The 10,712-nt window shown below is 43.6% G+C and overlaps 1 protein-coding gene across 8 annotated transcripts in view; it reads left to right on the top strand.

Annotated features, from left to right (window-relative positions):
* Positions 1–1,445: 1,445 nt before the first annotated feature.
* The window catches only part of LOC139265974 (ubiquitin carboxyl-terminal hydrolase 47-like), a 74,139-nt gene continuing 64,872 nt past the window's right edge, over positions 1,446–10,712 (top strand). For all 8 annotated transcript variants that reach the window (XM_070883637.1, XM_070883636.1, XM_070883633.1 and 5 more), the window contains exons 1-4: positions 1,446–1,769; positions 1,945–1,974; positions 6,536–6,638; positions 8,359–8,474. In XM_070883637.1, the coding sequence (XP_070739738.1) occupies positions 1,637–1,769; positions 1,945–1,974; positions 6,536–6,638; positions 8,359–8,474 (382 nt within the window). In that variant the 5' untranslated portion in view covers positions 1,446–1,636. The remainder of the gene's footprint in view (positions 1,770–1,944; positions 1,975–6,535; positions 6,639–8,358; positions 8,475–10,712) is intronic.

The following is a 10,712-nucleotide window of genomic DNA, read 5'->3' as shown; positions in this document are numbered from 1 at the left end:
CAGAGCCTATCTGGTGCAACACTGTCTGATTTCCCTTCCTTGTGATGGCAAGCTCACTCTTAACAGAGGAAATCTGTCCTCTGCATGACTCAGTAACCGAGACCCAGGAAAATGGGTTGGGGTTCTGCCAGGGTCAGAGGGGTGGGTGCTGTTATTTTATATACCTGTAACACATTGTCAATTTGTCCATATATGCACAAGTAGCTTTGTGTGTCCATTTAGTACAGAAATATTACAACAATCAAGTAACATCAGTCCAAAAGCAAGACTTGCATTTATATAGCGCCTCTTACGACCACCGGACATCTCAAAGCACTTCACAATGATGTACATTTGTAGTCACTGTTGTAATGTGTGAAACGCGGTAGCCAATTTGCACACAACAAGCTCCCACAAACAGCAATGTTATAACAGCTGTTTTAATGATGTTGATTGAGGGATATTGGCCAGGACACTGGGAATAACTCCCCTGCTCTTCTTCGTAATAGTGCCATGGGATCTTTTATGTCCACCTGAGAGACCAGACGGGTCCTCGGTTTAACGTCTCATCCGAAAGACGGCACCTCCAACAGTGCAGCACTCCCTCAGCACTGCACTGGAGTGTCAGCCTAGATTTATGTGCTTAAGTCCTTGGAGTAGGACTTAAACCCACAACCTTCTGACTTCAAGGAGAATGTGCTGCCCACTGAGCCATAGCTGACATATATTTTACTGTTTTTTTATGTTAAAGACTTTAAGAAAAACAATGCAGAGGTATCACAGCATGTGTATAACTAGACAGGGCAGTTCCACATAGCTTCTACTGAACAGACTTTAGATGTGCAGTTTTAATTATCACGATGCAGATCAAGACAAATGGCAGAGCGCCCCGCTTATTTCCCCACCAGGAAGAGGTGGGGAAGCAACTTTTCCAGCTCTTCACATCACACTGACAATGGATCATTTCTTTTTGTTTATCCAACTTTAGGTTAACTTCTGTCTTGGGATGGGGGTGGGGGGCGGAAGCAATTAACTGCTAGGTAGCACGGTATTTGAGGAAAAGCAACTTCCTGAAGTCTGAAACAATCAATTGGTTTATTTCTTCCTGTTTTTCAGACACAGCGGTTCTTCCGGGACAGCGCCGTCCCCCAAACCCCCCAACCACCCTCCGGCGCAATTTCCCGGGAGGCGGTAGCGCCCCCATGCCCCGGGCAAAAACGCCCTTTCGAGCCCCCCGGAGACGCTAACTGGGCTATAAAAAGGGGCAATTTCACCCCTTCCCGGAATCTGAGTTGAAAGAAGTATAGAAATAAAAAGACAATTAAAACCCTCCCAAAAGGTAATTTCTCATTACCCCATAAAGTCCGTTTCTGCTAATTCGTATTATTTCCAACTCTGGCACACGTGGGTCTCACTGTCATATTACGGTAAACTCCTCCTTTGTTTCCCTTCTGTATCGTTGCCAAAACAAACTCTCAAGTCACAATGCACTGGGGAAATCGAAACGGAAAGTTGAAGGTTTCGTTTTATTGTAACCGAGAAATAACGAATATTACAAATAAATAAATATCTTTAGTACAAAAAGAGTAATGAGGCACCGTTTCTGTGATGCAAGACGGCGACTGGTCCGTACGTTTTGGAACTAGACTGCTTAACGATGTGGCTGGTCATTAAAGTTAAGCGAGTGGCGAGGCTCTTGTTCCCAGTCGTTTTGTTTGGCCGATGCTACTGGTATGACTTGTTCTACGTGTTCCAGAAGATGTGTGCAATTGTCACCAAGAGAAGTATCGGTAAGGAGTTCAACTGGAGCTTAATCATATGTGTGTTCGTGTAAGCAAATGATTCGTTCCAGCGATTGAAGGTCGTTTGATAAACAACAGTACGGCCGCTTGCGCCTGCTGTGTTTCAGAGCTCTCTTTCGAGTGCATGGACAAATATTACAACTCTTTCGGTAATGTTTTACAGGTGCCGTGAATAGGATGGGCAATAAACCAGGTAAGCCTTCAAAGGCAACAGGTTCAAATGCTGAAATAAAAACAGAAAATGCTGGATACACTTAGCATGTCAGGCAGCGTCTGGAGAGAGAGAACAGAGCTGAAAAGTGATCGACCTGAAACAACAACAACTACTTGCATTTATATAACAGGGCAGAATTTCCGACATCCCGAGCCCGCACGAAGTTTCTACGAACTCGGGAAGGCATCGGAAAAGCCCGTTTTCGGCGCGCAATGCGCATGCGCTGAAAAGTGACTTTTCCGATCTGTCAACAGATTGGGAGCGCGGATGCCTGATCGGGAGCAAGGACATCTGTACGGGCAAGATTGGGCTATTTACCCATATCTTGCCCAGCAAAAATCTTAAGTCTGAAAAAGCAGGCGCATAGCCTACTTTTACAGGCTCAAGTGTTTTAAAACGTACAAAAAGAATTGTAAAATAAAATTATAAACACATAGTTTATTGTTTAAAAACCCTCCCCACTATGGTAAGTTTATTTTTAACCATAATTAAAAAAACTTTTTTTAAAAATCGGGAAAATATTTTCTTTTTATAAGGCATGATAACTTTAATTTCAATTAATTTTAAATATGTGTGGTCTTTTTTTATTTTTTATTATTTTGTGTGATTGCTTTTGTTCCCATTAATAGCACTCAGAACTCAGTTACACGAGTCTCAGTGCTATTAATGGGAACCTGTGAACTACCTACCTGATTGGTTGAGCAGTCACACATGACTGCATCTTCTGCGTTGGGACCCTCTGCACGGGAGCGCGCTTCGCAGCGCGGGAGGAGAAGGTCTCCCCATCGGAAATAAGGGCGCCTCCTAGACCACCAGGTAAATTCATAAAAAATATTCAGCGAGGGGGCAATTGCCCGCGGGAAGACCCCCAGAGGAATTTCTGGGCCATTGTCTTTAACATAGTAAAACGTCTCAAGATGCTTCACAGGAGTATAACACTAAATTTAACACCAAGCCACATAAGGAGATAATGGCCCTGAATTCGTGGTTGGTATGATGGCGTACTGTCAGCGAGCGGTGTGCTAAATCCCAAACTTGCGATTTGTCAAGTTCCAACTCTGCATCGGCTTCGCTGCATGTTTCACCCACCCATTGAAACCAACGTGGTGCTGAAAGGTTGGGCTAATTGCCCACAATTACACTGGGAATTTCTATGGCTGATACAGACAGGCGCAGGAGTCTGTTGCACAGTGTAAAAGGGGGGCAGGGGAGGCTTGAGAAAATTATATTAATCTTGAGCTAGGTTTAAGCTACAGCCCATAAAAAGCATCCTAATCGAGTTTATGGTTTTAAGGACACCTTCAGTAAAAAGTATCACAAGATGTTTCAGTGTTGATTGAATTCTGTTAGTGTTGAAATCTTGATTTGTGTATTAAATACTATTGCAATAATATTAATTTATTAATAAAATAGTATTTCTGGCTGCTAAATTATTTAAAATTAGTTTTTTTTAATAGTCAGCAATTTAAAAGCCGAAGTCTGACATCAAATCATTTATCAAAATGAATGAGAATTGAAGAAAATGCTTATGCAATCTTTTGGAAAGTGCAGTGGGAATAGTAAAAATAAAACAAGGTCAACTGCTTCGATGGACTTTCTGCAAAGCTTAATGCTGTCACCATTGGCGTATTCAATGTTTCCTGATGGGCTAAGAGTCAGGAACTGAAAGGAGCACTGCCCCACATTATCCCAGGTTCACATACACACAACGGTGCGCCCCTGGGATCCATGGTCCAATACAACTCTGCAGCGGCTGAAAGCACGTTTTCGCTTGGGGCTTTACACGAGGTTAGTGCAGATTTTGTTCGGATGTTGGCAGCGTGCTCCTTAGTTACGCTGCTGACTGTAAATTCAGATCACTTGGGCAGAGGTAGGTTTTAGGAGCATCTTAATGAAGGAAAGAGAGGTAGAGAGACAGAGAGGTTTAGGGAGAGAATTACAGAGCTTAGGGCCTTGGCAGATGAAAGCACAGCTGCCATTGGAGGAGCGATTAAAATCGGGGCTGCTCAAAAGGCCAGAATTGGAGGGTCGCAGAGATCTCAGAGGGTTGTAAGGCTGGAGGAGATTATAGAGATAGGGAGGGGCAAGGCCATGGAGGGATTTGAAAATAAGGTTGAGAATTTTAAAGTTGAGACGTTTCTTAACCAGGAGCTAATCTAGGTCAACGAGCACAAGGGTGATGGGTGAATGGGACCTAAGAATATAAGAACATAAGAAATAGGAGCAGGATTAGACCATTTGGCCCATCGAGCCTGCTCCACCATTCAATAAGATCATGGCTGATCGGATCATGGACTCAGTTCCACTTCCCTGCCCACTCCCCATAACTCTTTACTCCCTTATCGCTCAAAATGTCTATCTCCGCCTTAAATATATTCAATGACCCAGCCTCCACAGCTCTCTGGAGCAGAGAATTCCATAGATTTACAACCCTCTGAGAGAAGAAATTCCGACTCATCTCAGTTTTAAATGGGCGGTCCCTTATTCTGAGACTATGTCCCCTAGCTTTAGTTTCCCCTCTGAGTGGAAATATCCTTTCTGCATCCACCCTGTCAAGCCCCGTCATTACCTTATATGTTTTGATAAGATCACCTCTCATTCTTCTGAACTCCAATGAGTATAGGCCCAACCTCTCTTCATTATTCAACCCCCTCATCTCCGGAATCAACCTAGTGAACCTTCTCTGAACTGCCTCCAATGCAAGAATGTCCTTCCTTAAATACAGAGACCAAAACTGGATGCAGTACTCCAGATGTGGCCTCACTAAAACCATGTACAGTTGTAGCAGGACTTCTCTGCTTTTATACTCTATCCCCCATGCAATAAAGGCCAACATTCCATTTGCCTTCCTGATTACTTGCTGTACCTGCATACTAACTTTGTGTTTCATGCACAAGGACCCCCAGGTCCCTCTGTACTACAACACTTTGCAATTTTGCACTTTTTCTCCATTTAAATTGTAATTTGCTTTTCTATTTTTTCTTGATGTGAGTTAGGACACAAGCTGAGTTTTGGATGACCTCAAGTTTATGGAGGGTAGAAAGTGGGAGGCCAGCCAGGTGGGCATTGGAATACTTAAATCTAGAGGTAACAAAGGCATAGATGAGGGTGGAAATAGACGGTCTTAGTGATGGCCCGGATATGTGGTCAGAAGCTCATCTCACGAACAATCTGGTTCAACCTCAGACAGTTGTCAGGGAGAGGGATGGAGCCAGTGGCTAGAGAATGGAGTTTATGGAGGGGACCTTGAAAAGGGAAATAGTAGAACTGTAGAATTGTAAATTCATCCTCCAGTGTACTGTGCATGCTGAAAGTGGACCTCCACCCAAGTTGACATCTTCAGCATACTACCTGGCACAGTCCTCAAAGTCTGCACCAAATCTGGATACTCCACACGAATCATACTTTCAGAAAAATTAAGATCCCCAGACTTTTTAGCCAAAGTGCTCTGTAACCTGCTACTTTGGCCAGCAGTGTATTTCCACTCCAGGGGGTGCTCTATGTGACTCCTGCTGCACTCCCTTCTGGCTCACTCTCTAACTCCCCCCTTGAATTAGTGTTTAGGAGGGATAAAGGAAATTATTGTGTGTGGTACCAGGGACTAAATGTTCTTCACCCAACATATATAGAAGAGGAATACAGTTCACAATTGTTCCTTGATGAGCAGAGTTCACATGTAACTTGCAGTCGGAGGAGGAACACGAAAATTTCATGATATGTTTTGGTGACAGTTAATGTGGGATAAAATAGATTAAGAAGAAGAATTTCTTTGTGAATCTGCAGCTGGCACGTGGCCTCAAAGTCCCCGATCTCTGACCCCTTCTATGGTTTCCCTCCCAGAGTTTGAAATGCTTTTTTCTCATCGGGGCTGGGAAGTCAAAAAAGATTTTGGAGGCACCACCTGCCACAGTTCTCTCGAGTGTTATAGGCTGCCTTGTCTTTTTGAAAATTAATTCAAAAGTGAGAAGTTAACATGCAATGCAGTAAAACCCATGTCATGCATTCAGGCAGTAATGGGGGTGGAGGTAACCAGTGCATGTGATAAGCAGTTATACGCTATTTCTTGTTGTGGAGCATTTCATTTTCAAAATGTATGTTCTTGTTTCTAAATCTCTTCATGACCTGGTTCCAACCATCCTTTAATGCTCTCTTGCTGCCTTGTGTTCCTGCATGTATTCTCTGACACTTCTTTATGCCCCTCACCTTCTCTGTTCTACCATTGGTGGCCATTCATTTAAACAATAGGCTCTTCCCCCTGGAATTCTCTTCATATGTCACCTCGCTTCCTGCTTACCAAAACTTCAAAACCTTCCTCTTCAACTGTGCCTTCAGTTCCCCAGTGCAGAATCTCCATTCCTCGTTCTCTTGTCCATACTCCGTGTCTATTGTAGCCCTTTCCTCCTTAACGGACTCTGATATGCCTCCCTACATGTGAGGAGCACTATATAAATGCAGGTTGTTGCAAAGAAAGACTCTAAGCAGAATGGCTACTGTTTTGCTTCTAATCATAATTTCCTTTTATGTCCATTTTTTATTACAGGCAAAGTTTTTGTTGGATTGATCAATCAAGGAGCCACTTGTTATCTGAACACATTGCTTCAAACATGGTTCATGACCCCAGAAGTTAAATGTCACATTGGCAGGTAAGCATTAGGATTACTTCATACTGCTAGAAGAGTGGTCATTTTTAAATGGAAGTAAGGGTTCTGTAAATGTAAAGGTCCAGATTTAGAAAAATCTAGAACTGAAGACGTTTAGTGAACTTTTATTTGGAAATTGAGAAGCAATTGTATGATGCAGTCAGAGCACAAAAGGCTAGAAATTACTGCAGCAATGTTAAAAGATTTTACACTGAACACCCACATGATCCTGCTTTATAATATTGCCCTGGGATCTTGCACAGATCGTTTGCTCTCCCTGTCGGATAACTGAAGCTTGAAGAGGCGCAGTGCATTTTGGGCACACTATCCCCTTCTAGTACCCAGGCAATGGGAGGGGGGGGGGGGGGGGGGAGGAGGAATATGACTGCGATAAGTCTATAACACAAAACGACCTATTACTTAGTACTGATTGGCTAATTAAACACAGAACGGCTTATATAGGAAATAGAAAAATAAAAACGTTAGGTGGGTGCAGAGTTGTTCTGAAATTAAAGTACATTATGGTTTGGGTAGAGAAACTATACTATGCATCTAATTAGTCTAATTATCCCATTATTGAGCTGTAAAATTGCGGCGGCGGGGTGGAAATTAATGGTCTTCAACATTTACATTGCTCACTTTGAAAAGTGCAAATAATATCCAAAACAAATCGGGCTAAAAATTAGTTATAGCCCGGTTTGAGGCGGTATCAGCCCCATGGCGTTAATTTTAGCGCCGGGCGATGTTTACTGCCTCTAACTGGGATATTTACTATTTGCACCTCAATAGGGGAGTGGAGCGCTAAGTGAAGCGTTCCACGATACTCCTGGGACGCGATGGTGCGGTCATGCTGCAGGGATAATGAAGGTTGGCGCTCAGAAACTAAACTGGCATCCAAGCGCCTAAAGGGGAGGTCAGCTGGACCACCCGAAAAATGAGAGAAAGTTGAAGGGAGCATTGGGAACATCAGCGGCAATATGTCAAGACCTCACAGAATCACAGCAATGTTAAAAGATTTTACACTGAACACCCACCTGATCCTGATTTATAATATCGCCGTGCGAGCTTCCATGGAATGTCTGCTCTCCCTGTCGGTGACGGCACCAGGCGCTACGGCAGGCGAAAGGAGTGAAGTTCGGGTTCGTGGCGCTAACGTGGCATTGCACACTCATGACATCATCAAGTGGGTGGTGATAGAGTGCACAACGCTAACAGATAGCGCTAACGCTAACAGATAGCGCTGCCGCTAAACCACCAATGAAGTTCGCAGCAGGCACTAACAGCGCGGTGCTCGGGCGGTAAACGCTTAGCGGCCTGCTAGCGCCACTCTCGGTATAGCAGCATATCCGTTATCCCCAAGGTTAGCTAGGACTGCGAGCTTACCATATTGTAAGTTGCATGAACAGAACCATTGTACCGTACCATCCCATGGCAAAAAGTGTTGTTGTGCTTTTTTGAATAAATATGTTTGAGGGTGAAAGTCTTTTTTTTAAGTTTGATTTTTAGGATTTCCCATTTTCTACTTGCATGACTTTTTTAACTAAAATTATCACCCCCCCCCCCTTTGTTTATGTGCCCAAGTACTTATTTCTATTCCAAAGGTAATTGTTAATCATTCAGCGACTAAAGAATTTCTCCATTGGGAAATTCAAGATTATTCTGTTCCAAAATTGCAAACATAATTTGTTTTTTTTATATATAAAAATTCCATATTTTTTTCCAGCTTAAAATCAGATATGATTTTTGTACTCGAATTGCAAAGCCTGTACGAAAAATTAGAAAGCAGTGAGGAAATGTTCTTGGGGACAAATGCATTGACCTCAAGCTTGAGCCTGAATGGTAAGCATTGGACAGATTTATCAATTTATCTTCTCTGTATCTATATATCTGCCGATCTATCCATCAATCAGAAAAAATGTTTTTCTAATTCTCAGTATTCTGCTGCCTGATCCATTTGTCACTTTTCTACAATTTAGTTGGTCCATTAAGTGAAGCCAACATTGAAGACTCATTAGGGGAAGCTAACATTATGTTCCTTAAGATATTATTTGTTATGAAAGCCTGAGAATATATTCAAAAATTGCGAAGGCCACGCTGTGAGTCTGTGGTATCTGCCAGAAGGGAGAGCGAGGCAAAGTCAGACTTTATTTCTGCAACGCTATGGGCGTTTAGTCCAATAATAGTTTATCTCGGTGTGTTGTGACTACATCCCTGACTTTATCACAAGTTGTAGAGGTTCTTCTGGAATCCATTTTTTATTTTCATTTCAAGAGAATTGCTACCATTTCCTGAAATTCTGGTGTCAACCAGCACAAAGAAAAGTAATGGTTTTGTAAGAGTGCCCAGTACATTGTCCTTTATAAGAACATAAGAATTAGGAGCAGGAGTAGGCCATTCGGCCTCTTGAGCCTGCTCCACCACTCAATGAGATCAACTCCACTTTCCTGCACTATCCCAATATCCCATGTTCCCTTAATATTCAAAAATCTATCGATCTCTGTCTTGAATATACTCAAAGACTGGGCCTCCAGAGCCCTCTGGGGTAGAGAATTCAAAAGATTCACCATCCTCTGAAGAAGTTTCTCCTCATCTCAGTCCTAAATGGCCAACCCCTTTTTTCTGAGAATGTTACCCCTGGTTGTAGACTCCTCAGCCAGAGGAAACATCCTTCTTGCATCTGCCTTGTCAAGCCCTTTAAGAATTTTGTATGTTTCAATGAGATCACCTCTCATTCTTCTAAACTCGAGAGAATATAGGCCTAGTTTACTCAATCTCTCCTCATAGGACAATCCCCCCATCCCAGGAATCAGTCTGGTGAATCTTCGTTGCACTCCCTTTAGGTAAGGAGACCAAAAAACTGTACACAGGTGCGGTCTTATCAGGGCCCTATATAATTGAACAGCGTGGATGCCCTGACCTGTGGGAGAACACCAGCGGCAGGTCGGGGCCATAAAAGGAGCGGCGTGTAGAGGCCCTGGGAGCAGCATGGAGGCATGCCACCTCAAGGAGCAGCACGAGCTGCAGCGAAGAGTGACGTCATCAAGGTCCAGGTCGGTGATTGGAGCGTGGGCAAATACAGCAGGAGCGGCGAGGTCAGGGTGAAGGAGCGGCGAGAGACTGTGGAGGGATGTGATCGGGGCCCAGGGGTGGCGTGAGTTTGGGGCCAGGGGCCCTGGGGCAGCACGGGCTAGCCCACACTGCGATATGTGTGTGTGCTAGATCCATGCAGCAGAGCAGGTCTCCAGTCGTCTTGGATAATCCTTGCCACTGGACCAAGACCTGGCTCTGTCAAGTCCATGGCTGGTGTGCGACGGCCACCACACATTAAAAAAAATCCACGCACAGGCATCTTCCACACTTCAGGATGTAGTTCAGGACCTGGAATTTTAGGTCCTTCATTGGAACACCTTTGAATTTATCCTTTTTTGACGTGGAAGCAAGCCATCCTCGTTTCGAGGGACCGCCTTTATGATGATGATATAATTGCAGTAAGACGGCTCTACTCTTGTACTCAAATCTTCTAGTAATAAAGGCCAACATACCATTTGCTTTCTTAATTGTTTGCTGTACCTGCATGTTAACTTTCAGTGATTCCTGTACAAGGACTCCCAGGTCCCTTTGAACATTAACACTTCCCAATCTTTTCTATTTTTCCTAACAAAGTGGATAACTTCCCATTTCTCCACATTATATTCCATTTGCCATATTCTTGCTCACTCACTTAGCCTGTCTGTATCCCCTTGACGTCTCTTTGCAGCCTCCTCACAACTTACATTCCCACCTAGCTTTCTATCAGCAAAGTTGGATATATTCCATTTGGTCCCCTCATCCAAATCATTGATATAAATTGTGAATAGCTGGGGCCCAAGCACCGATCCTTGCGGCACCCCACTAGTTACAGCCTGCCAACCCGAAAGTGACCCGTTTATTCCTACTCTCTGTTTTCTGTCCGTTAACCAATCCTCAATCCATGCTAGTATATTATCCCCAATCCCATGAGCCCTAATTTTGTTCAATGACCTCTTGTGTGGCACCTTATCGAATACCTTCTGAAAATCCAAATACACCACATTTACT

Source organism: Pristiophorus japonicus, chromosome 6, assembly GCF_044704955.1.
Source record: "Pristiophorus japonicus isolate sPriJap1 chromosome 6, sPriJap1.hap1, whole genome shotgun sequence".
Classification (NCBI taxonomy): Eukaryota; Metazoa; Chordata; class Chondrichthyes; family Pristiophoridae; genus Pristiophorus; species Pristiophorus japonicus.
Note: the sequence above shows the minus strand (reverse complement) of the source record. Positions and strands in the feature narration are given on the sequence as shown.